Here is a 24861-nt window from a genome sequence, read left to right as displayed (position 1 = left end):
GTCCTGCAGTTACGGTCTAACATACTGTATCAGCCAGTCCATTGATGACTCTTAATTATTTTTAGAGGACAGACCTGAAAGAAGATCAATTCTAAAACTAACTTTAAACCTTAGAGCGTTGGGATTTTCTTATCTATGTCATTCTCAGGTTGGCAACTTTAAAGCATCAGCAACAGCTGATTGAATTATCAGCAGCATGGGTCAGTTTAAACAGAAAAAAGTAAATCTGCCAGATTCAAACATTTATCCTCTATTTTGCAATATTAAATAAAACTCAGATAGTTCTCAACTTTTACAGGATACCTGATGTATCTACAATTACAGAGAATGTCGGGGCATTGATCAGGCTGCCGTCAGCGGTTAAAGCCCTCACAAGGCTGTCAATGAGCAAGACCAGGAACTAGAGAATGACATTTTTTCGGGAATCCCACGGGTCACGGGATTCCCGTGGGATTCCCGTGGGATGGGAGTCGGTATTAGTAACGATCACGTGATTGGGACGGTACAGGATTAAACATTAACGGGAGCAGACGGGAGTGGGAGCAAACCAATAGTAACTAAAAAAAACTAGGATTGATGCCAAAAAATAAAATAAAATAGAAAGAAAAAAAATCCAGTACTGGCACGGCCATTTTGTAGTTTTTTTCCTTGAAGCCTACACTATAATGCGAGTCAAAAAAACTACACGACCCAAAAACCAACAGTGCTTCCGCTCTGAGTTTTTCACCCGCGCTCAAAAACGACAAGAATGGGAGTGAAGCAGGAGTCATTCTGAATGGGAGCGGGATGGGAGTGGGAGTAATTTCACCAGGAGTGGGACGGGACAGGATTTAGATTTCTACTCTGGCCCGGGATCGGGACGGGACACCATTTTTTTTCTGTGGGAGTGGGAAAGGACATGAGTGAAAATCCACTCCCGTGTCAGTCTCTACCAGGAACTGAGCCGTATGCTGGGTGTGACTGAACGCAGGCTGTTTGCGGTGGTTGAACTCAAAGGTGGGATGGTATAATATCTTGGATGTGCACGCAGGCTTTAAGGCGAAAAAGTCCAACAAATTTGGAATATTGGATTCGCCACGTAGAGCCAGCAAGAAAAGACTCCAAGGCTGATGGAAAATTCCTGTACAGCCTGCTCTCAAAACAATGAGTGTTATTGGATTCGGCCTCCCCCTTATCAAAATCTCTCCTGGATGTTATGGCGAAAGGGCACAGAAGAACTGCTCCCCCCTCCCCCAGCTGAGAACACCAGAGGATGCACCCAGAACTGTAGTGCCGGTTGATAAACTTCCATCTTATCAAGGACAATGGCCTGTGGACAGCGATCATGGACAATTTGAACGCACTCATTATCCATGCACATCAATTGTCTCAAATGTCAGATTGACTTTCATGTGGCTCCAGCCTCCCATGTTTTCCTTCTGCTGAAATGTTTGTCTCGTGTTACATGTGCTTTTCTTGTGCTGAGGTTTTTTGATATCTCAAACTGTATCCTGTCAAAGATAAAGTGTGAAATATGCTTTTTCCCCTATCCCTCCCCAATGTGGCCCTTATTTTTCCAGATAGATAAAGGCAGTTCTATAGGGAACTGCCTTTATCTGCCTCTGAGTTGGGGTCCTTGGCAGCCATAAGAACTCGCCAAAGGCAGCTTTCTGCAGCAGGCATAAATTTTTCTCCCTCTCAGCCCCTCCCACCCTAATGTATGTGATGTATGTGATGAATGGTTTGTACTGAAACTGAAATCTCGATCAAAATGTGAATTGTAGTTGACAATAAAGAAATTGATTGATTTAACCCATCCTCTTGGGGAACAGTGGGCTGCCATTGTGTGGTGCCCGAAGAGCAGTGTGGGGTTAAGGGTCTTTACTCAGGGACCCAGAGTGACACGCTGTGGGAGTGGGGCTCAAACTCAGAACCTCTGGATTCCAAGCTCTACTCCCTAACCAATAGGCCGCCACTTCCTCGAAAGAAATATGGATGAATAAAAATGTTAAAAAGAAAAACTACATAAACTTACTGACTGCAAGGAAAATAACTGTAGCGGCCAAGACAGCAAGGAGGACCAGCAGAACAATTCGCTTGGAGGTGACCTTTGACCTCCTGCTCTGTCCAGTTTGTTGAACTTCCACTGGATTCCTGGCAAAGACTGAGATTAGAAACAGATAAATTCTATTAATTGAAAATCAGTTAACTCATTAATCAGGTCAGATGTTTTAACCTGATATTAATGTAGGAAATGGCTTCTCATCCTTTAACAGGTTTCAAGCCTGATTCTGACATATCTTAAATCTGACAACCAACTATTCAGACACCACCCCTCATAACGACAATGCCTCACAAGGATGTGCCCCCACTACCTCAATTATAAGATGCCATTTCAATACGAGTGTACTCCTACGCTTAACAGGGCTACTCTTCACTAACACTGGTATCAGATAACAGCAAGAGGAAGTATTCTACAGATTGCAAAAGACTGGCGTAAAGCCCGCCACCCCCTTATGTTTCAATGTCAAATTCATAAGACCCAGTGAGAGTTTTGAAAGACAGTGATAGTACATAACGTTGGCAGAACACTAACAGATTGACAGAATGCAATCTGTCATTGCAGAGGTTGTAGCCTCACTCCTTACATATCAAAACCCAGGTATGGAGGCATGATAGGACCTTTTGATTGTGTGCTACACGAGCACGCAATTGTATATGTCTGCACCATGCAAGACTACACAACCCTCCTCCTTGAGGCTGTGTATACTCCCGCAGCAGTGTGTCGCAGTTAGATTGTCTGTTAGGTATGATGCAGATGTTTTGATTTATGCCCAAGTTTGAAGCGTGGTCTGTGCTATATTATTCCATGCCAAGAGGGATAATACCGAACTAGCTAGGATGTTGGGTGTCCATGTGTCGGTTTGACGAGCTTGTTCGCCATCTATAACCCCTCATTCAACGCTGGACAACACAGAGTTCATCCGTGAGTGTTGCCGAAAGACTGGGCGTAGTGCAGCGTGTTTTGGCTTTGGGTGCAAACCAACAGATCGTCACACAGAGCTGAAAAATTAGCGTCCTGTACGGTGTCTTGGATAGGGTCCGAGGTGTGCCAGGCATTGTGGATGGCACTGCAGCCAGAGTTTCTCCCATTAGGTACCAAACACGAAATACGTATAGTTTAGAGCAGATCTCTCTCTCCTCCCTGCAACGCTATCTGTGGCACTGTCTGCGGTCACCAACAAATTTTTTTGGGTGGTGCACCAGCGTGTCTGTGGGGGGATGGGGCATATCTGCGTTAACTGCGACACACACGCAGATGACCTGGTTTCTGAGCAGAAACCAGGCTTAACTCCTAATAGGGTTGGTTTTATCTCAACACGACTCATCTCTGTCTTCCAGGCCGAAGACAGACCCCTCTGCAAGCGCGAGACAAGAAGGACAGATGTACAGGTACCATGGAAATGAACGGGTGCTGTCTGGGACCATAGGGACATGCTACACCCCAGCAAAGAGGGGGAAGACACAGCTGAACTCTGCATTGACCTGAGCCTACGGTCTAAGAAAAACACAACAGCACAGAACCAGCTTAGGAGCAGTCAGGGTGTTATGCTGTTTTTTTATATGTTTAACATTGAATTTTCTATTATACTATTTTGAAATACAGGCTTTTTTAAAATATGTTTGATGTGTGTTTCCAAATGCCTTAATACGCCTGCTTGGCAGCTGTCAATGGTTCTGAAGCAGCATGTAGCTTACAAACATTTAACAAAATCACAGGGAAAACATAAAAAAAAGTTAAGATGTGGAGTCGGAAGAGTATGTTTGTATGTCTAATGATGATAATAATAATACTAACAGTTGCCTTTTTTTTACCCACCTGGTTTCTTCATTTGTGAGTCACTGACTGTAGAATAGGTCTCATCATTTGATGTAGCATCACCTGCACGACAGAAAAAATATTAAAGAAGTATATTAGATAAATAGACAGACAGGCAGACAGATCGATGGATGGACAGACAGATAGTTACCTCTGGCTTCATGTCTTTTAAACTTCACTACAGCGTACGTTACCTGACCTTCTGCCATCCTCCTGCTGAGACTGAAACAAAAGTTTACAAGACTCTGATGTTGCAGTCTAATTTAAAGCTTCCTGATGGCAGAGGGGGCAAAAAAAACCAGGAAGTCCTGAATTATATTTATAGTCTGCTGCTATAACTCAGTGATGCAAAAAAAAATATAAGCTGAGATGAAGCTAAGTATTTAAATGTGGATTTAAGGCGGAATAATTTTAGACAGGAGAACACAGATGAGATAATGGACACCTTGCTCATCTACAGTTCTATAGGTTTTTTAGAAACCTATGGTGTCCAGTGAACACCATAACTCCTTATATGGTTAGTTCACAAGCCTTTAAAGAAGTCACGGAAGTTGTATAGTGTGTATAGGTAGGAGGAAATGTGGCCACAATCAGCCTGCTGAACAGTGATGTCATGGAAGCACAGGTTCAGTTCAAGCACTGAAGTCATCACCTGCAGCTTGTCCTTCCCCTCAGAAAAGTTGGCACGTTGTGTAAATCGTAAATAAAAACAGAATACAATGACTCACAAATAATTTTTAACCTATATTCAACTGAATACACTGCAAAGACAACATACTTAATGTTAGGAATCCAGTGTGTGTGGGTTGTGTTTTTTTTTTGTGTTTTCTCCCTCCACCACCACGTGGCGCCCTGTTCTCGTTGGTCCTCCCACACACCTGCGGCTGGTTGTGCTCATTACTGAGGACTCTTAAAGGAATAGTACACCCAAAACATGATTAGCCTTCATTTTCTACTCACCCCCATGCTGAACAACACTCTGGAGTACTTTTTTGATATCTCAAATGCATCTGGAGATCTGGGAGGCTTCTTGCTGTCTGCTGACATTCAAATAATGGAGGTCTACGGCGCCCGAGGCAGAAAGGTCCATAAAAGTCCACAAAAAACGTGTCAATATTCCTCCATACTGCTCGTCCAATGTATTCCAAGTGTCCTGAGTGGGTAGCGTCCATAATTTACTCGAAACTAAGTCATATAGAATGTTTTTAGAGCATAAACAGTAGTGTATAGGATTTCCTGAAAGCGCGCACCTGCGCGTTCACGATGCTACGGAAGCCGGCAGACCAAACCAGATGAAAGTGCGCATTCAGCGTCTGCTCTGCCAATAATGCAAGCGTAGAAGAAGAAATGTGTTGTTTACCTGTGCAGAGAAAGAAACAACGAAAGAAAAATGTCTGAGGACTTCAGTGTTGAGGAAGAGCATGAGTTCTTTGCCGAGCTGAATGCGCACTTTCATCTGGTTTGGTCTGCCGCGGTTTCCGTAGCGTCGTGAACGCGCTTTCAGGAAATCCTATACACTACTGTTTATGCTCTAAAAACATTCTAAATGACTTTGTTTCGAGTAAATTCTGGATGCTACCCACTCAGGACACTTGGAATACATTGGACGAGCAGTATGGAGGAATATTGAAACGTTTTTTGTGGACTTTTATGGACCTTTCTGCCTCGGGCGCCATAGACCTCCATTATTTGAATGTCAGCAGACAGCAAGAAGCCTCCCAGATCTCCAGGGTGTTGTTCAGCATGGGGTGAGTAGAAAATGAAGGCTAATCATGTTTTGGGTGTACTATACTTTTAAGTGGTGGACTGCCACTACCTCGTTGCCAGAGCGATTGCCAGTTTTGGGTACTCTAGCCAAGCTGAGTTTAGCTGAGTCAAACTGAGTTTTTGTCTCTCTGAGTTCTAACCTTGTTTTTGTCTTTGCCTTTTCGGCAGGAAGTCATCCTGCAAACTTGATTTTTGGCCTTCTCCCCCTGGAAGGATTGTTTTGAGCTTCACACTGAGCAGGGGATTAATCTCCACACGACCCGTTCAAGTTTTCCTGGAAATCTAAGTGGCAGTCCGCCCCATTGCTCCTCAAGGAACCAACCAAACCAAAAACCTGTCCGCCCTCCAACGAGCCCCCCAATCTCTGGATAAACCCACCCTCTTCTGGGAAGAGAACCTTTTTCTGCTAACGTGAGTCCCATTCATCTCTGAGTTTGCAAGACGTTGTTCAAAGTTCCCACAGACCCTGAATTAACCTCTGAACTTCCCTTCTCACTTCCAGTTCTGGTTCTCCAGCTCTCTGAGTTACCCTGGATTAACCTTATTGATTATTTCAATAAACCTGTTAAACTTTTACTCTGGGTCCGAGCTCATCTAAGATGGACTGATGCAAAGTGGAAAAGTATTCTGTGGTCTGATGAGTCCACATTTCAAATTGTTTTTGGAAACTGTGGACGTCTTGTCCTCCGTACCAAAGAGGACAAGAACCATCCGGACTGTTATAGGCGCAACGTTCAAACCCAGCATCTGTGATGGTATGGGGGTGCATTAGTGCCCAAGGCATGGGTAACTTACACATCTGTAAAGGCACCATTAATACTGAAAGGTACATACAGGTTTTGGAGCAACATATGCTGCCATCCAAGCGACGTCTTTTTCATGGACCTCCCAGCTTATTTCAGCAAGACAAAGCTTTGCCACATTCTGCACGTGATACTGCCGGGTGGCTTCATAGCAAAAGAGTGTGGATACTCCCCTGGCCTGCCCGCAGTCCAGACCTGTCCCCCATTGAAAATGTGTGGCGCATTATGAAACGTAAAATATGACAATGGAGACCGCGGACTGTTGAACAACTTATGCTGTACATCAAGCAACAATGGGGAATAATTCCACCTTAAAAGCTTCAAAAATTGGTCTCCTCAGTTCCCAACCGTTTACTGAGTGTTGTTCAAAGGAAAGGCGATGTAACACAGTGGTAAAAATGCCCCAGTGCCAACTTTTTTGTGATGTGTTGCTGCCATTAAATTCTGAGTTAATGTAACGATCTTGGTTCTGTTGTTTTTCTCTAAGTTTTCAGTTTCAAGTTCATCCAGGTTTTTCCTTGTTTTCTTGCTTTATTGGTGTCTGGATTCATTTAAGTTGCTTAGGTTTTTTTGTCTGTCCTCTGTTGCCCCCTTGTGTTCTTTTCCCTTGGCTTCCTCACCAGTTCTGCTCACACCTGCTCCTTATCAGCTCATTAGTCCTACCTTAAGTTGAATTTTTGAATTCCTGTTTTTACTTCCTGATCTCCATTAAACCTTTTAAGAACTCACCCCTGCCTGTCAGCCTCTGCATTTGGGTCCTCATAAAAACCTCCAAACAAACCGTGACAGTTAATGGTTATTTGCAAAACAAAATTAAGTTTCTCAGTTCAAACATTAAATATATTGTCTTTGCATTGTATTCAGCTGAATATGGGTTGAAAAAGATTTGCAAGTCCTTGTATTGTTTTTATTTGCGATTTACATAACGTGACAACTTTTCTGGTTTTGGGTTTGCAGATCATCTGTCCTCTCAGCTGCCATTGCTGCCAATTGAGGAATTGTTTCTAGTTACTAATCAAAAGTTGAACACAGTCATAAACTGCCAGCTTGCATGTATCCTACTGTTGCAGTTGATCATTATGTTATTTACAACACTTAATAATAAGTTTTGACCATGGATGGTCAACACGTGCAAAATTTCAAGTCCATTACTTTTTAATCAGTGTTGGGCACGTTACTTTGAAAAAGTAATTAGTTATAGTTACTAGTTACTTCTCCCAAAAAGTAACTGAGTTACTAACTGAGTTACTCCACAATAAAAGTAACTAGTTACTAGTAAAAGTAACAATTGCGTTACTTTTGCGTTTCTCGCCCCGTAAACCTCACCACCCAGCCCCCACCTTCTCGCGGTGTGTTTCCAAAGCCAGCTGAATAGAGCGGACGACAAAGACAAGAACCTGCAGAGAGTTTAGCATTTATTGCAACTCAACGTAAATGACATCAGGGGGGAACGCCATGGGAAGGTTTTTAACAGGACATTCAGATCCGGTGAGTATATGAAATTAATAACTGGGGATGTCTAATTCTGAAATCCTGTGTGTTTGGGTTGTTATAGATACTGCAACATCTATCTATCCATCTATCTATCTAGATGTATACTCTGCGTGTGACATAAAATATGGATCTCCATTCCTGCCACAAAGGCCATCAAATAATGTTTAAAATAAAAAATACAGTAGGTAGAAAAGGCAGAGTATCCATCCATCCATCTATCCATCCATCCAGATTTCTCCCTTTCATTTAATCGTTCACGCTCTCCATCGTTCTCCTGTGGCGCGAGCACAGGGCGACTGTTGCGCGCCTTTAGCGAGCATGCGCGTTTCCTGTCGCTTGCGCGGTGACTCTTGCCGCCTGCGCTGTGCGGAGATGCAGAGGAAACTGTATGTGATGGGGAAACGCAGCTCGAGGTAACACCGGTATTTCCATCAGGAAAACGCTGTTTTGTTGCTGGATCCTCCTCACTCTCCATCTCTCTGTGTGTGCTGTACGTTAACACCCACCAGCAGAAACACCCACCTACCCAACTGACAGACGGAATCTCACTATACATTAGCCATTCTCATCCTCCCCTCTCTCATGACAAGATGCGCACCTCTGGATGACCTAAAAAATAATCTTTAATATCTCTTAAACAAAAGTAGCACAAACAATATTTTTTTTCTGCACAAATCTGCACTAACGTTGCACTACCCATTCAGTCTATTTGCAGAGTTTTTTGACGTGGGTGGGGTGTCAGCTTCACGCAGCTGTGCACGAGTCCTATCATGAAAAAAGGTTCATTGTGCGACCTGAGTAACGCGCAGTAATGGGGTGTCTGCAATGGTAACTGCGTTATAGTTACAGTCAAAGTAATTAGTTAGATTACTCGTTACTAAAACAAGGAAACGGTGTTAGTAACGCCATTACTTTCAAAGCCGTTAGTCCCATCACTGTTTTTAATCCACTAGGCGTTCGGACACTGATTTAAAATGGTGTAACCGCTATATAGTGCTCTATGTATGGATTAGGGTCGACTTTCTGACACAACGCTGAGCTAATGCTGCAGCACATTTGACCTCTTCTTCATCTGTTTAACCTAGTCTACCTCCAATGGGAGGCATTTGCGGAGCTGCTGCAGCTAATAACTCTACTCACCAACTTTATTATATAAACTATAAACTGACTTTTACTTTATCTATTTATTTAGGTTTCTCCACCAAGCTTCTATAGAAGCTAATACTGCCATTAACTCACTAGTTTATCTTAAATAAGTAGGAAGTACTCCTGGATCATTGCTGCTGTGTTAGTTTTTGTCTGCTGGGTCTTTTCAAAGCAACCTATTGTAACAGAAGATTGTTCGCTGTGCCAGGATTTGGTTCTGCTGGATGTTTGAAAATGTTGCTGGGGAGTTTTTCTTTCCGTTGTCATTATAAGAATGCATACAGCTGTTTGCCTTTGCTAGATATTCATCCTTGTGGAGCAAATGCTACAAGTCTGTGACATGATGGAAATTTTACTTTGGGAACTTTGGGAAGAAACTAGCTTCACTATTACTAGAATTATATTAAATTTGTATTTGTAAAAAAAAAACTAAGAGCAAAATGCTTAAGACATTTAAATGAAAGAGGAAAGGGGAAGGAAAAGAGTAGCCTAAGCCTTAAACGGGAAGTCTTTTTAAGAAAACGCTGTGAAGAGACAAGGCGAAGATCATCTTTATAAACGGACGCAATAAAGGAGAGCTCAACATATATTTTTGGCTAAAAAATACTAAAAGACAATCTAACGCCTTTAATATTACACCAGGTGAAAACTTTGATTATAATGTCCGCTTTCAGACAAGAAGATTTAATTCTTAAAGTTTAATTGTTGTTTAGCTTCAGCAGAAAATCTAAGACGTCTCTTTCTTTGACATAGAATTGTCATCTGTGGAAAGTGTCCTCATCATGAGACATCCGGAGGGCTGTGAGGAAGGTAAGAAACATATAGATTAGGTAACATCAAGAAAAAGCAGTCAGAGGCTGAGTTGTAGTCATCAGACAAACCGGACTGAAATGTAATGCTTTATTTATAGATTAGATCAGATATGCTTGGATGGAAACTCAATGTTTTTCTAAGGATAAAACATTTTATTGGTGACATTACAATGTCATTTTACCCCTGCATTTAACTGATCTCTTAGGGAGCAGTGGGTAGGTTGAAGTGCCTGAGGATCTATTTTGGGCTAAGGGTCTTTCTCAGGAACCCACAGTGGCAAACTGTGCGATTTGAACTGAATACTTCCTCCAAGGCAGTCCTCATATACAGGAAGTATCAGAGGTTAAACTGATAGGAATAGATATACCACATGATCTTAGCAGAAAGCCTGAGAAGGTAACCTGACATTTGAATGACAGTTTATGATCTATAAACATTCATATTTAGCAATAAGATAAAACTATGTCACTGCAGAAAATAATGAGGAAGCTGTTTACAACAAGTGAGAAATACATTTCAAACTAAAGGCAGGCAATTAAAGATTTTGAAATCAATTCTTATGATATTTTGGCCCTCAAATCAGCTGTGCATTGCTTTACTATCATACTATGGGTACATGTAATGTGAATGGAAATGTCCTACCTGCTGATATACTGGAGGATGTATGGAAGTGAACTGAGTAGAAGGTAAACCAGAGCGGTGAAGGGGGCAGATGTGGATTGCAGCTGGTTGCAGGCAGGAACTTAACCCTAATGAGGAAGTTTATAAAGGAGTCTATGATGCCATCTGTTGTTAAGGAAGCTTGTAGAAAAAGAAAAGACTGGCAGAGGTGGATCAGAGTGATTGATTTGGCAATCAGGATGTGCAGTTAAGACTTGAGTCTTCCAGATTAAAATTAGCTGGGCTCCAAATCTTTATGATGACAGGCATATAAAAACAGTTAAAAAATAAAATAAAACAACCTTTAGTAATGTTGAGGGTAAAACAGAAACAAGCTGAGCAGGTCACCATGGAAACACAACATGATCATAAAGCATGAAGTGATTTCCTGTTCATAAAGAGGATACTACATAAAAACACATCAGTGAGGAAGCTGTTCAGTGTGTTTGACTGAGAGTAGATATCAGATTAGGTACTTCATACATAAGAGAGTGTTTGTTTCTTACTAACATTTAGTGGCGGCACACGATAAAAGACAGATATATGAAACTATTTTCACCAAAGCAGAAGCTGATTTCATATCTTTGGTTAAAACAAAAATATTTAGCAGAAATATATGATATCGTTACACAGACTGAATCTATATTTATCCTCCTTAGACCCAAAGTACATTTTATTCTACATGTGCATCCAGTTATCAGATTATTTTGTTCTCTTGTGCCAGTGGTGAGGCTGTTTTTAGCGTAAATTAGTGTTGTACTGATCCTGACCTGTTTTGCCTCTAAACCACTTAGCTTGCCTTTTCCTGTCTGATCTCAGTGATGTGAGTGTTTTTAGCTTACCTGTGTGTTTCTGATTACCTGATCCTGACCTGTTCTGCCTCTGAACACTAAGCCTGCCTATTCCTATCTGATCTGTTTGCCTGACCTGGCTTCGGACCCCTGGAGCTCTTAGCTTGCGTGTTCCTATTCTGATCTGTTTGCCTGACCTGGCTTTGGTCTCCTGCATGTTATCTGGGGCTGCAACATCTGGGACACTCTGGGCGGCATCCACATCTTGTTGGCAGCCCACCGGCTAGATCCTACCTCATTCTCTGGGCATAGACTGAACTTGTAAACCAGGTTAGTGACTCACATGGATAATCATGCCGGTCAGATTATCATGGTCACTAACCTGTGTTTCTCTCCTGCAGAGATTCCTGCCTTAGATGTCCTAGCTGCTGCAACTCCAATCCGCTGGTTTTAAATAAACGCTTTTTGAGTTATCCCATGTTTTGTCTTGCCCTGAATATTGAGCCCCTCTGTTCTGAGTCATGACATTAGTTTAGTTTTTTGTTGGGAAGGTGGCTGCACATTTTCATGACAAGGATAAAGGTTTCTTGGATTATTGCAAGCTTTAAATATCTTCCTTCTTTAAATCCCGAATTGTGTATGATCTCTGCATCACAAGGGTCTTTGTGTGTATTCATGGTTTATACGTGAGGTCCCAGATGTTGGTTGTTTGCTGTGAGTCTGTCTCCAGGTTCTGATTTGGTTCTCCTCTAAATGCTCCTCAGCTGAAGCTCCTGCCTCTCAACATGAAAACCCAACCAGAACCTCCAGGCTGCCATCAGTGAGAGTCGTCCTGCTGGTTCTGGGCTCTCTGCTGGCTGCTGCTCTCATCATCATCTACAGACTCTGTGAGTTTAGATCGGTTTCATCTCTCTTTCAAATCAAGTTTCTCAAATGTAAAGTTCATATTTTGTGATGGCAAACCAGGGTTCAATTTAAGTGAAAATAAAATTACCTTTGTCTTTCTGGAATCAGCTGTTGTTTGGATGAGCAATCGAGATGTTCAGACCCTGAAAGAGGAGAATGAAGATCTGAGCACTTTTTTCTCAGGTGAGATTGGGAGGGTTTGAAAGCCGCACCCAGAAAAGGTTATCAACTTTATATTTCATATATTCAGAGAGTAACCTCAGGATTTTAATTGTACTATTACTGCTTTCATTCTGGTAGTCATTCCCGGACAGACCACAGGGAGACCCGGGAGTATTTCTGAAGCGCCAGCCTGGGATTGGGCTGTTGGCCTGCGTCTCTCTGTCTCTCTTTTTTTTTTTAAGTCTGCCGGTATAGCAGCGGTGCTATGTTGCCAGATTGGGCGTTTTTCATTTGGATTTTGAGGGTAAACATTTCTTTGGGCGGGTGGAGATAATTTTCGCTTGTTCGGAGTCAGATCTGCAGTTTTTGAGGTAACCCATTAAAACACATGTCCACTAATCATTCATCATTACTGGTTCATAGCAAAGCCTTCCTGACCTTTCTCCATCACTGATTGGCTAATGTCATCTGCCAGGGTGTTTACAACAGAGAACTAGAGTAGTAGCTTTTTCACAAGTTGCTCTGCTTAAAGATGAATCCAGAAATTGCAAGGGCCTGCCGTTCCTGTCAAGTTTGATGGATGTGCGAACTGGACTAACACAGAATGGATGGACATCAGCAACATTCCGTCCTCCAAGACAGTTATTAGGGAGATTTCATTCAACCATGTACTGATCATAAATCACAATGGATTGTATTATAGTTCATTGGAGTAAAAATTCAGGGTTCAGATGTTCAACATTCCAGCCAACAATCTAATAAGCATTAAAGATAAGAATTCAAAATCAACCAGAATAACTGCAATTATTTGTTATGTAAAAATAAGCGTAGCACATTTGTGTGTGCGCAGTGATCATAGTTTGTCTTCTAAATGTAATTAGAGGAGTAGTCTACGTGGTTATGAATCCATCTGCAAACCCATTAATACCTGTTGTCATGATTTAACTAAAGATCAGACCCAAATGCAGAGAAACCAATACAGACAGACCAGGGAAAAAGTTTAACAGGTTTATTGAGAAGCTTTTGGAAATTCCAGTTTTGCTCTGAACACTGCTCAACTGGAAGTTTCCAGAAAAGTGGTTGACTCTTTGACTCCAGTCGGTGTGGGGTGTTCCAGTGTTTGTCTCATTCGGTGGAGGGCAGACAGGGTTTACCCAGAATGCGGTTGTTTGTAGAAGAACGGAGAAACTGACTGCCACTCAGATTTCCCGCGGTACTTGAACGGACTGTGGTGCAGATGAATCCCTTGCTCAGTGTGAAGCTCAAACGATACCTTGGAGGAAAGTGGATCCACACCTCCAGTTTGAATCCCCAGCTCAGTTTGAGGATCAGTCGATCCTTCCAGGGAGAGAAGGGCCGAAACGTCCAGTTTGCAGGATGACTTCCCCAAACTGGCAAACACGCTGGCGATGAGGTAGTGGCAGACAGCAGCTTAAGAGCACTCCACAGGTAATGAGGCAACGAGCTGCAGGTGTGCAGGGAGGCCCAATGAGGATGGGGCACCACCTGGTGGAGGAAAAAAGGAAAAACAGAAACAACCCACAAAGAATGGATTCCTGACACCTGTATGTGATTTGTCACATGACACTTACAGGATCTGACATCGCTGTGGTGGATGGGTCAGAGTTGTTTATGGAGAACTACTCTGGGCAGATTTTGCTGGATGTTGTAGCATTTTGACATGTGGTGTTTAATTAAGTTGTACTGAAGGGTGTTCATGTTGAAACAGTAAATATAACAATATATTATTTGGTCAGGTGGATGTGCGATGTGGTTTTTAACAGCTGTTCGGGCTGGAAAACCTCGACCGTATCTGGCAACACTGGAGATAGACAGGCCAGGCCATTTAGGCCTGTAGCATGTGAGGTGGGAGAGACGATTGGTTTATTTCAACTGACACCCGCCCCAACAGTCCGTATCAACCACACAGACAGCAACGTGTGGAGGAAGGGGTGTGTGTTGTATGTCTGGTGCCGGCTGCTGTGATGTGTGTTGCTAGCCAGTGGTGCAAGTGAGGAGTAAATTATAAAAAAAATATCACGCACCACGTTTTATTTGTGTTTAAATTTAAAACTGGAAGAACACTGTTATCATATGTTTGCTATTCAAAGGTGGTGATGACATCAGTCTTGCTGGTGCTTCAGGAGAAGGAGAGAATCTGGAAGAAGGTATGGAACCATTTATACAGTAGAGCAACAAGATGCATTAAGTGACATAAACACCACCAAACACTACCATTTTACATAAATGGCTCTCAGCTGTAATACTGGCACTACAGCATTATTCTATTAAGTGATTGTGTTGTGAAATTGTTCTGTCAGCTGCTGATTTGCAGTTACATATCCCAGATCAAACATGAAAGTTTGTGTATTCCAACTTTGGATTTACTGCAGGGGTTCATTACTCCTATCCCCGGTATGATGACTGGCCATTGAGGCATGATATGACATGATATGACTATGTATAGCTCTAGCCTTGGTACTAATTATTATGTAAAATCGTTATTATCTTAGTACTATCGCAATTGCAGCAGTAAAGTTACAGTATATTCCAACATTATCAATTAGAGTAGGTCCTATAGATGTCAACAAGGGTGGGTGAGGTTGCAGTGAGGCAGAGATGAGTTTTAGGCCCCGTCCACACAAAGTCAAAACGAACACGAAATGCTAATATTTTCCAGAACGTTTGTCGTAAAGACGGAGACGTAAAATAAATGTGATCGTCCACACGAATGCATGAAAACGCTGCAAAATGTATGCCAGGCCTGTAAGTGGCGCTGTCGTGCCAAAGCAAAAATAGGCGACGAAATGTTGGGCATGCGCACTAATATTTATACATGGTTGCCCTGCGGGTCCATTTTCGTGGTTCAGTCAAATTCAGGTGCTGAACTATGTGGTCGATATTGCTCTGTTCTTCCTGGAGATATTCCAGAAGAAGAAGATTCTGTTGTAAGCCCGACAGCAGGGTGAGTAGCATGAGCAGCAACCATTCAACACAGTACGGCGCCATTATTGTTGTGATACTGTGTCGCGCATGCGTGTTTAGAGGCGACGCTATGACGCATGCGTGTAAAAAAAAAAAATGCGGTTAGAGCTTAAAGATGGAAACGCGAAAACGGCGTTTCAAAATCTTCCCACTCTGAAGGCTGAATAAAAAAAAGATCGTTTACAGACCCCCGAAACGCCGGCTTCGTATGGATGAGAGGCTGGTTTGGTGAAAAATGTGTGCGTTTAGGCCAGGGTTCGGCTTCGTGTGGACGGGGCCTTAGATTTAATGCAAACTGAGGCAAACATCCAAAACACAAAAATACTGGGAACAAAAAAAAAAGCCAGAGATGAGGAAGCAACTAACAATCAACAAGGAACCAGCAGTGAGTGATTTCAAGGTGGTGTATGTTAGATTTGTAAATTGTGAGTTCATGTAGGACAAAAATGAATCTGACACACAAAGGGATTTTCAAACACAGCTTCCTGCAGGAGGAGAAAGGCTGCCTGCTGACATTTCAGCACCTTTCTGCCCCCCACCAAAACAGCAGAGTCTTTTGTTAACAGAACACAGGCAAATGGGTGGGTCTTAGGCCAGAAGACCCTGCAATGATTATCTAGCTGGATGCAGGCCATAAAACAGCATGACCCTGCTTTATGACCAACTGGCTGAAGGCAGGTCATAAAGTGAAATGACTGTGTAATGTCTAACTGGCTGGAAGCAGGACTTCAATGTTTCATATGCACACACATATAATACTGTTAGGATTATTCATCATTGAATAATCCTAACAGTGTATATATGTGTGAGTGGAACTCACTGGAAGGAAGCCAAGGGGAAAGAAAACAAGCACAAGGGGGCAACAGGGAGTAACTAAAGACTGCTTGAAGATAATGGAAAAATAAACCAAAGAACAAAACCAAATAACTAATAAATGAAAACTAAAAGTCCCAAAAGGGGAGCACCATAACAATACATCCGTGTTTCCCAACCATTTTTTACTTGTGTTCCGCTTTGGGCAATTTTTCGTACCATGAGCCCCCCTCTCAAGGGCAGGTTCCCGCAGCAGTGTCGCAGTGAGCTTGTTGCAGGTATGACGCAGACATTTCTGATTTGTACTCAATATTGAAGCGTGGCCTGCGCAATGTTTATTCCACGCCACAACGCAAAAGGGGAAACTAGCTCTTGATCTAAATACGGCCGAGGCGGTGAGGAAATGGATGGACATGAGGGCAAAAAAGAGCAGGGATCCAGGTGGAAAAAGGGACCCAGCGTTCTCACGCATCTCGCTCTTCTAGCTGCTCCAACTTCACGAGTCGTTATCCACAATGGTGGTCATACAAACAAAACAAGCCGGTAAGATACTAAACAATATAAAATACGCATAGAGCGGATGTAGATTTGACAAATCAGAGGCCGCCTGTCTGCGACACTGTCTGCTGTCACCTACAATGATGGGAGGTGCAGCAGACTGTCTGCTGAGAGGATGGGGGCATCTCTCTGTTCCCCGCGACATCTACGCAGACGACCTGGTTTCGAAGTATAAATCACCCTTAAGTCAAAAGTATGGATGATTGTCCAGAAGTGTGGATGTATAATAACTAAAATAAAGAACATTTTACTTAATTTTTAATTTGAGAATTAAATTTTATACATTTATATTTTTCATCTTAAACAAAAAAAAAAAAAAAAAGATAAGTATATTGCCTTGAAGTTAGTAAGAAATCTAAATAAATACAGAATAAAATCCTTTTATGAACCTGTATTTGTATATCTGCAGCTCCTCTGATTAACTACCTTATAATCTCATTTAAACTTGATGAATTGGGAACAAAATGCAGTCAGATTTATATATACTATAAATTATAGTCAGGCTGACTTAATTAGTTTTAAAACACCTGAGCCGCTTTGATGAGCTCCGATAACTCAGTGTCGTAGCTGAAGGTGAACTCAAACATTTGATAAAAAACTACTTTTTGGTTGATAAAAGCTTGTTTAATTCATCAGTTGGGTCATCAGAAAGCAAAACAGATCCCAGCCTTATTTTATTTTACTACCTAAGAAATCAGTGATCTCAGCCTGAAAAAATCTCAAAGTCCAGCCATGCTATACATACTAATAGACCGACAGATACAGGAAGTTAGATCGTAACTGGAGGCCTCCTGCTGCCCCCAAATCACACAAACATCTACAGACATATTCCTCCTGACTAAGTGAAGTCTTTGTTCTGATCTGTTTGAAGTGCTGAGACCTCCTGAGTGTGAAGCAGGCTGGGAGCTACATGGAGGAAACTGTTATTATTTCTCCAACTATAAGTCCTCCTGGACTGAGAGCAGAGATTCCTGCAGAGGTCAGGGGGGAGACCTAGTGAAGATCGACAGCAGAGAGGAGCAGGTATGAAACACTGCTGCAGGTTCATGTTCTCACAGATTTGATCATCATCACCATCACATGTCATCATCTTTTTCAAATCTTCACTTGTTCAGATGTTTCTGATAGGAAGACTGAACAACTTGATTGTGGATGAATCAGACAAGTTCTGGATTGGACTGACAAAAGCTGAAAAACACACATGGTTCTGGGTGGATGGATCTACATTAAATGAAAGGTTTGACTGATTAAAAAGGCTGGTAGAACAAAACTACTTTGGTGTTAATTTGGTTTTCTCTTTCTACAGATCTCTTACATTTTGGTCGGATAGCATGCGCAACAAATGTAGCGTTGGTGAAGACTGTGTGAGGATGGGGGAGAAAGGAGGATCTGGTGATCTGATGTCCTGGTTTTTTACATCCTGTAAACATCCTCAGAAGAGTATCTGTGAGAAAGCAGCTAAAACTAAACACATGTTTGTGAATGAGTGAAGTTCATTCCGGTTTAGAAAATGGTCTCGGTCCACTTCAGAAGCCTTAGAAATACTGGTTCTTTTTTTCATAATTTTATTTTTATTTGGAAACCATATTTCAGTGTCATTTTTTACAACTATACACATCGACCTACAAATTATAAATAAAAGGAAACACCCTTGTGTCCTACTGAGAGGGCTAACTAAGGCCCTTTTTAAATATTTCAGTCAGTTCAGCGTCTGTCCTTCCAAAACAGGCCTTTCAGGGTCACGTCTTTAAGCCACTGTCCACATTATTTCTCACAAGTTTGTTTGAACTCACATAAAATTCTGTCTCATCCAATTACTTCACTTCAGAGCATTTTTTTTAACTACGAAATTGTCCCAAAATATTTACATTTCAGTACACATTTAACTACGTGCGTAAAATAAGGTATAACAGAGGTAACTTACAGGTAGCTGCATCAAACATTTCAGCATAGTTAAAAAAAAAAAGATTACTTGCAAAATTACAAAATAAAAGTCTACCCTAAGTAAGGTTATGTATATATGTATGAATCTGCTTTAATTTTTCCTTCTGAAATGTAAGGAGTTTATAATCTTTTTAAATGTATATATTTCTTTCGCGGTGCTGGGTTGAACTATCTGATAGTCTAAAAATGTCCTACTTGCTGTGAGGAAGACATGCAGCAGCTTTATGTTCCTCTTTTATGTCAGCCCTTGCACATTCCAAAGATAAAGAGTTCTAATCAAGAGGAATTTTAGTTTAAATAATTTTTCTGATGTGTGATTAATATCTACTAAAGTAGGTCTAAGCCAAGCTATGACCCTTAGCTTAAATTTCATATCACGTTATTCAGAAATGGTTCTGTTGAAATAGTGGAAGACCACTGGAAAATACAAATGTCTCTGTTTTATCTGAAATCTTATAACCTGATTCCCTTTCCCATCTCCTGTTAACCTGCATGGTGTTTTTTTCTGCAGTGCTCAGAAGAACCTTGTTTAATTTTGAGATTGTTTTTTTGATTGTGGACACGTGCTCTGACTGTAGGATGTTGTTTTTACTATTGCCAAATCCTTGTGTCTGCTGTTTTTTTTTTCAAAATAATGACATAAATGCCTATATTTGATGCATCTGCAGCATTTGCACCAGTGCTTCTGAGAGCTCAGGTTTTCATCTCTATGTAGAAAAATAAAGATCAGATCCGCCATCAGAGCTTTAGCATTCATGTTCTCAGCTTAAAGCACAGCAGCTGTTGATGTAACTGTCAGGATTATGAATAAAGTTTTGTTAAATGTAAGAATTCCTGAAACTATCGAATACATAATAAAATGATCTGATAAAAAGGAGCTACTCCAGAACCCCATGAGGGAGAGACGGACATGATAACTGAAGGATTATTGTTTTAAGCCAAGTCCTCCTCCGTTTAGTGTTTTATCTTGTTTTTAGATGCCTTGTTTTTACAGAAAGAAAAAGCGGATGTGAGGAACAGATATTTTTACTTCTTTTCCCCTGAAGGTCTCAAAATGACTCATAGTTTCCTTTCGTTTAGTTTAGTTTTTCACAGTTTGCAGAGTGAGATCCTATTTGGAGCAGCTATTAGATCAGATAACGAATGCTGCCTATTAATAAACTGTAAAATGTATTTTTGTCTACAAAAAGGCAAAAAAAAATAAACTATCCACTTATAACATGTTGATAATAGCTCAGAGTAGGAAGTGATGAATTGGAGACAGAGCTTATTTGTTATGAAAAAAAAATTAAATATAAATTTCCAGCTGGAATGAAACAGTTTAACTTTATGGTCAATGTAAGTAGTAGAATAAGCCCCCCCCCCATCCTCCTCTTAGCTCAAGAGGAAGTTTCTTAAAAACAAAGCTTCGAGACATGAAGCTTTATTGGGGCTGAAGAATCTGAAAAGATCAATTTAAATGTAGTTCCGATGAATTTTGTCCCATCTTGATTTGTTAGAATACAACTTCCTATAAAAAGGGGAAGCTACAGATTGAGTAAAATTTTGCAGTTCTGTCTAGGCCTCCTTGAATTTTAACGATTGCAGATGATATTGTGGTTTACACTGAAATCAGAAAGCAATAGAAATGAAAACTGGAGATTTAGAGGTGTGCTTTGGGCAGAAGAGATGTTAAACATGTAAGAAAAATCAGAAGATTCATGTCTGAATGTGAATGTGGATGGATTTAGGTGTGTTAACGATTCAAAGTGATGGGCAGTGCAGGAAAATGCTGAAGAAGAGGGAGCAGACAGGATGGATGGATGGATGGAGAGCAACACCAGCAGAATTTCACAATAAAAGGACAATTAAATTAAATCAATACTAAAACAGTGGCTGATTTAAAGGGTGAAATGGTTTCAACAAGTAAAACTGAGGTTTAAGATTATATTAGATGTAAGGTTAATGATTAGGACTTATAGGGAGGAGGACAAAATGATAACCATGGATTTATCAATCATGAACACTAAAAGATGTCGCTGAAAAAGATGTGTTGAACTAAACTTTTACTGCCACATTGGTGATAACTGTCTCTAGGAGCTTCTCCTCCCATTTGGCTAAATACTGGTGACAGCAAACAAACTACTAAATGTTATAGAATTAATATGCAGGTAACAATAATAATAAATTCATTTTTAACACTGCAGGATCTCTATTATTGTGTGATGATGAGATTTATATGAACATGGTCACATTTATTAAAATTTACTGGCATGTTTTTGTGTTTTAATTAGAGTTTTATACGATACAAACCGATCCAATGGTCCAAACCATGAAAAGGAGAATTAATATCTGAGGAGAAACCTCTCAGACTGTCAGGGATTGAAGGTGTGGACATTTTTTACATTGAAGGTCTCATTCAGATCCTTTGGTTGCATTTGGGATCTTTGTGGAACTAGAAGGCCTTATTGAAGTACAGGACATTTATTTTGGTTTTGTTAAAATGATCTGTTCTTCAAAAAGCACCAGATTTCCCTTAGGTAGAAGCCATAGAGGTAAAAACATTGATCTTTTTTTTATGAAAATAGAAGCCGGAACAACATGTGAACTACCCCAAGACGTGGGTGAAGTACTCTACATCAGCGGTCCCCAACCACCGGGTCATTTGGTACCGGGCCACACAGAAAAAAAAAAAAAAAAAAAAATATATATATATATATATATATATATATATATATATATATATATATATATATATATATATAAAAATTTATAGACGATTAGAGTCTGAGTGATGTTTTATTTTGAAAAATATAAAAAATTGCGGTATTCTCTCCCAATTACATCAGTCGGTGCTACGGAGCAGACTGGACATCAGGAGCACACTTCGTCTGTCATTTCCTCCGATGACGCCTAGATGGGACCGGCTTGTTGTTTTATTTCTATGCTGTTTGTATTTGATTTTATGCCAGTCGTATCAATTTACCTTTAAATACCCGTCTACCTTTGCAGACCGCCCGTCTTAACATCCATTTAGTTTGGTTGGTTCTCTCCAGGTCAGATCCTGTCAATCCCTTGTTGGTGAAAGGAGGTAACCTATGACCCTGCCCCAGTGAGAAGGTTACCACCCAGGACTTTCCCATCAGGTCCTAGACTCTGACCACCGGTGGTTTTCAACGCGTTGCTCCACTAGTCAACAAGTGGAAATGTTGGGATCCGGCTCACGGCACCAGGCTGTTAGGGTTACTGATAACGCCCCCTTATCCTAGAAAGGAAGCAACACAAAAATGCTTCTGCAGAAGAGAGTGGACCCAGACAGATCATTTCACTCCCCGAATGTCTGTGGTTAACTCTGTAAGAAGATTTCTGTCTTCTGCTTTTATTTTTTGTTTTGAAAGGACAATCAGGAGGGGTCAGAAAATTACACATAATAAAGCATGACAGTTCCTTGTGTAGTTTTATCGTGGGTATTGATCTCCCTCTGACAAACATTTTCTCACCCTGTTTGAATTTAAAACAACACAACATTCCTAGTGTTAGGACTCCAGTCTGTGTGGTCTGTGTTTTTGTGTGTTTGTCTTCCTTCCCCCACCAGGCGGCGCCTGGTTTTGATTCTCCTCCTCACACACCTGTAAGGGGTTACCTCGTTAACGGAGTGTTTTTAAGCTGCTGAGTGCCACTACCTCGACGCCAGAGTGTTTGCCAGTTTTGGATACTCTAACCAAGCTGAGGAAGTCATCCTGCAAACTGGGTTTATTGGACCTTCTCTCCCTGGAAGGATCACTGAGCTTCAAACTGAGCTGAGGATACAAACCGGAGGTTTGGATCCACTTTTCCTCGAGGAAACGTTTGAGCTTCACACTGAGAAAGGGATTCATCTGCAGAACAGTCCGTTCACGTACCACAGGAAATCTGAGTGGCATTCAGTCTTTCTCCGTTCATCTACAACCACGTTCTGGGTAACCCTGTCCGCCCTCCTCCGTATGAGACACATTCCTCACCTACTGGAGTCTAAGAGTATACCTAATCTCTGGAAACGTGAGTGCGCCAACCTTTCCTCCTCTTCAAGTTCGAGAATAAATTGTCCCACTGAACCTGAACTAACTGCAGTGTCTTCCCCTCACCTTTCAGTTCCGTTTGAGCAGTGTTCAGAGCAACACTGGAATACCCACAAAACTTCTCAATAAACCAGTTAAACCTTTTCCCTTGTCTCTCTGGATTGGTTTATCTGCATGTGGGTTTGAGCTCTTGATAAAATCATGACACCTAGCCGGGCAAATGTCTGTAAGTTAATACCAATAAAATGATTACCTTTACTTTTTTCTAACAGAAGCGATGCCCCTTTATTGCATCTAGAGTTGTGAGTGAAACACTGCCTCACAAAGGCTCTTTGTGTTTATGCATAGTTTATACAGGAAGCTTTGGTTGGTTGTTTGCTGTGAGTCTCCAAGTTCTGATCTGGTTCCCCTCTATTTGCATCTCGGGTGAAGGTGCTGCTAGAACCTCAAAGATATCATCAGGGAGATTAGTCCAGAGACCTGTCTCAAAAAGCAGTTGTTACATACTCTGAGTTTGTTAAAACTCTGAAAAAGGTGGTGTAAGTTAGTAATCTACCACTGCATGCATAACAACTATAAAAGGCATAAACGAGAGTCCTTATTCGATGAGTTACCGTGACAGCAGACGAGAGGAAGTTTCTTTAACATGAAGTTGTGAAACAAGAGAGTGACAGAAGCATTTTTTACTTAGAAATTCACTTAGGTAAAAGAAGAAACGGATGGTGAGTTTGGGTACTTTTGTTTCTAGAAAATAAACATTAAAATAAACAATTCTTTCTGGGGGGGTTTATGTTAAAAATGTCTAATGGTAGAAGATAAACTACTTTAAGTGGGTAAGTCATGCTGGTCTTCAGATGCTACAGAGACCCTTAGATGTCTGTTTTTCCTTAATGTTAACTATACTGTTATACATAGATGAGGAAATGTTATTTGTGTACTGCTTTCTCTGTATTCCTGTTGCCTTATGTAGACATGATGTGGTCTGAAGATGGATGCGGGAAAATGTGAACTTAGACTTTAGGTCTGATGGAGTCTGTTGGAGATTAGGGAGGGTAATTTTAGGATATATACAGTAGGAGTGTAAACTAAGTTAGGGGTTTCTTTCATTCTGCTTATGGAAGAGGACCAACTTAAGGTACAAGAATTGTTTCCCTGTATGATTTCTTCATTTTCAAATGTTCTGTTATACATAATTGGAATAAATTATTCTAAAACTTAAAATGCTTTTTTTCCTTTTTGCATTACATGGAGATTACTCCCTGCTGAATAAAGGACTGTGTTCAAACGGTTCCCAAGATGAGACGAAACTTTGAAAAAGGTAAGAACATGAATTTAATTCATTTCAAAGGTACTTTATTAATCCTACACAGGAATTAAATGTAAATTAAAATGTGGCAAATCCGCAGGAAGAAGGTGAAGTCAAAACGGGGTTGTCAAATAAATAAACAAATAACCAGACCAAACATTCACTTCTTTCTTTAATCATCTAACATGTGAACTTAAAGAAAACACATGGACCCAACTACTGTTATATCAGAGTAGCACAGGGTTGTTGTTTTTTTGTATTAAGTATTAAGATACAGATAGCATCCTCCATTTGTTATAACCAGAGTAGCAAGACAGTTATAAGAAAGTAGAACATAAAGATATTTTTGTTGTAGGGAAAAGTATTCAGAAAACGAGATACTTAGGTGAAGTACGAATATCAATAAAACTACTTAGTTACTCAAAATGTAATTCAACAACAGAATGAAGAAGTTTGTTTGAGGAAGAATATTTCTTGATGTTTTCCAATTGAGACAGTTCTTTAGCAAAAAGTTTTAAAACTTTAAAACTATTTCAACTTCCTGTAACTTGCAGCTGCATCCGAAAACAAATAAATCTTGAATCCGTATACTCCAGCATCAAATATCTTCTTGATTAATGACTTGTACGTAATTGCTTAAAATTACCTAAACGTGTTATTAGAAGAAAACACTGAAAAGACCAGAACTCAGTTATATCTTGACAGTAGATTTATTTTAGTTCATCAGATAATCACAACCACTAGAGACAAGGGTGGACTGGGACCAATACAATCGGCCCTGTCATTTTGGACTAGACTGGGCAACCACATTTTTTTT

General features: G+C 40.8%; 1 protein-coding gene and 1 pseudogene across 1 annotated transcript; one reads left to right on the top strand and one right to left on the bottom strand.

Annotated features, from left to right (window-relative positions):
* The first annotated feature begins 9601 nt into the window (after positions 1 to 9601).
* LOC119790492 (galactose-specific lectin nattectin-like) lies at positions 9602 to 18247 on the top strand. Its single transcript, XM_038296036.1, has 8 exons — positions 9602 to 9711; positions 9823 to 9879; positions 12098 to 12220; positions 12348 to 12422; positions 14513 to 14569; positions 17629 to 17780; positions 17873 to 17994; positions 18064 to 18247. Exons 2-8 carry the CDS (start codon positions 9852 to 9854, stop codon positions 18245 to 18247), a joined length of 741 nt encoding a protein of 246 aa, XP_038151964.1. The 5' UTR covers positions 9602 to 9711; positions 9823 to 9851.
* On the bottom strand, positions 10181 to 10282 carry LOC119790513 (annotated as a pseudogene).
* Positions 18248 to 24861: the final 6614 nt, after the last annotated feature.

Source organism: Cyprinodon tularosa, unplaced genomic scaffold, assembly GCF_016077235.1.
Source record: "Cyprinodon tularosa strain WSP-4 unplaced genomic scaffold, ASM1607723v1 ctg366, whole genome shotgun sequence".
Classification (NCBI taxonomy): domain Eukaryota; kingdom Metazoa; phylum Chordata; class Actinopteri; order Cyprinodontiformes; family Cyprinodontidae; genus Cyprinodon; species Cyprinodon tularosa.
The sequence above is the reverse complement of the archived record's forward strand: the minus strand, read 5'-3'. Positions and strand labels throughout refer to the sequence as shown.

Coding starts and splice junctions, on each gene's coding strand:
- LOC119790492 (XM_038296036.1), top strand. CDS start 9,852: ATGAGACATCCGGAGGGCTGTGAGGAAG. Junction 12,423..14,512: donor TCTGAGCACTTTTTTCTCAG/GTGAGATTGGGA, acceptor TGCTATTCAAAG/GTGGTGATGACATCAGTCTT. Junction 14,570..17,628: donor AGGAGAGAATCTGGAAGAAG/GTATGGAACCAT, acceptor ATCTGTTTGAAG/TGCTGAGACCTCCTGAGTGT.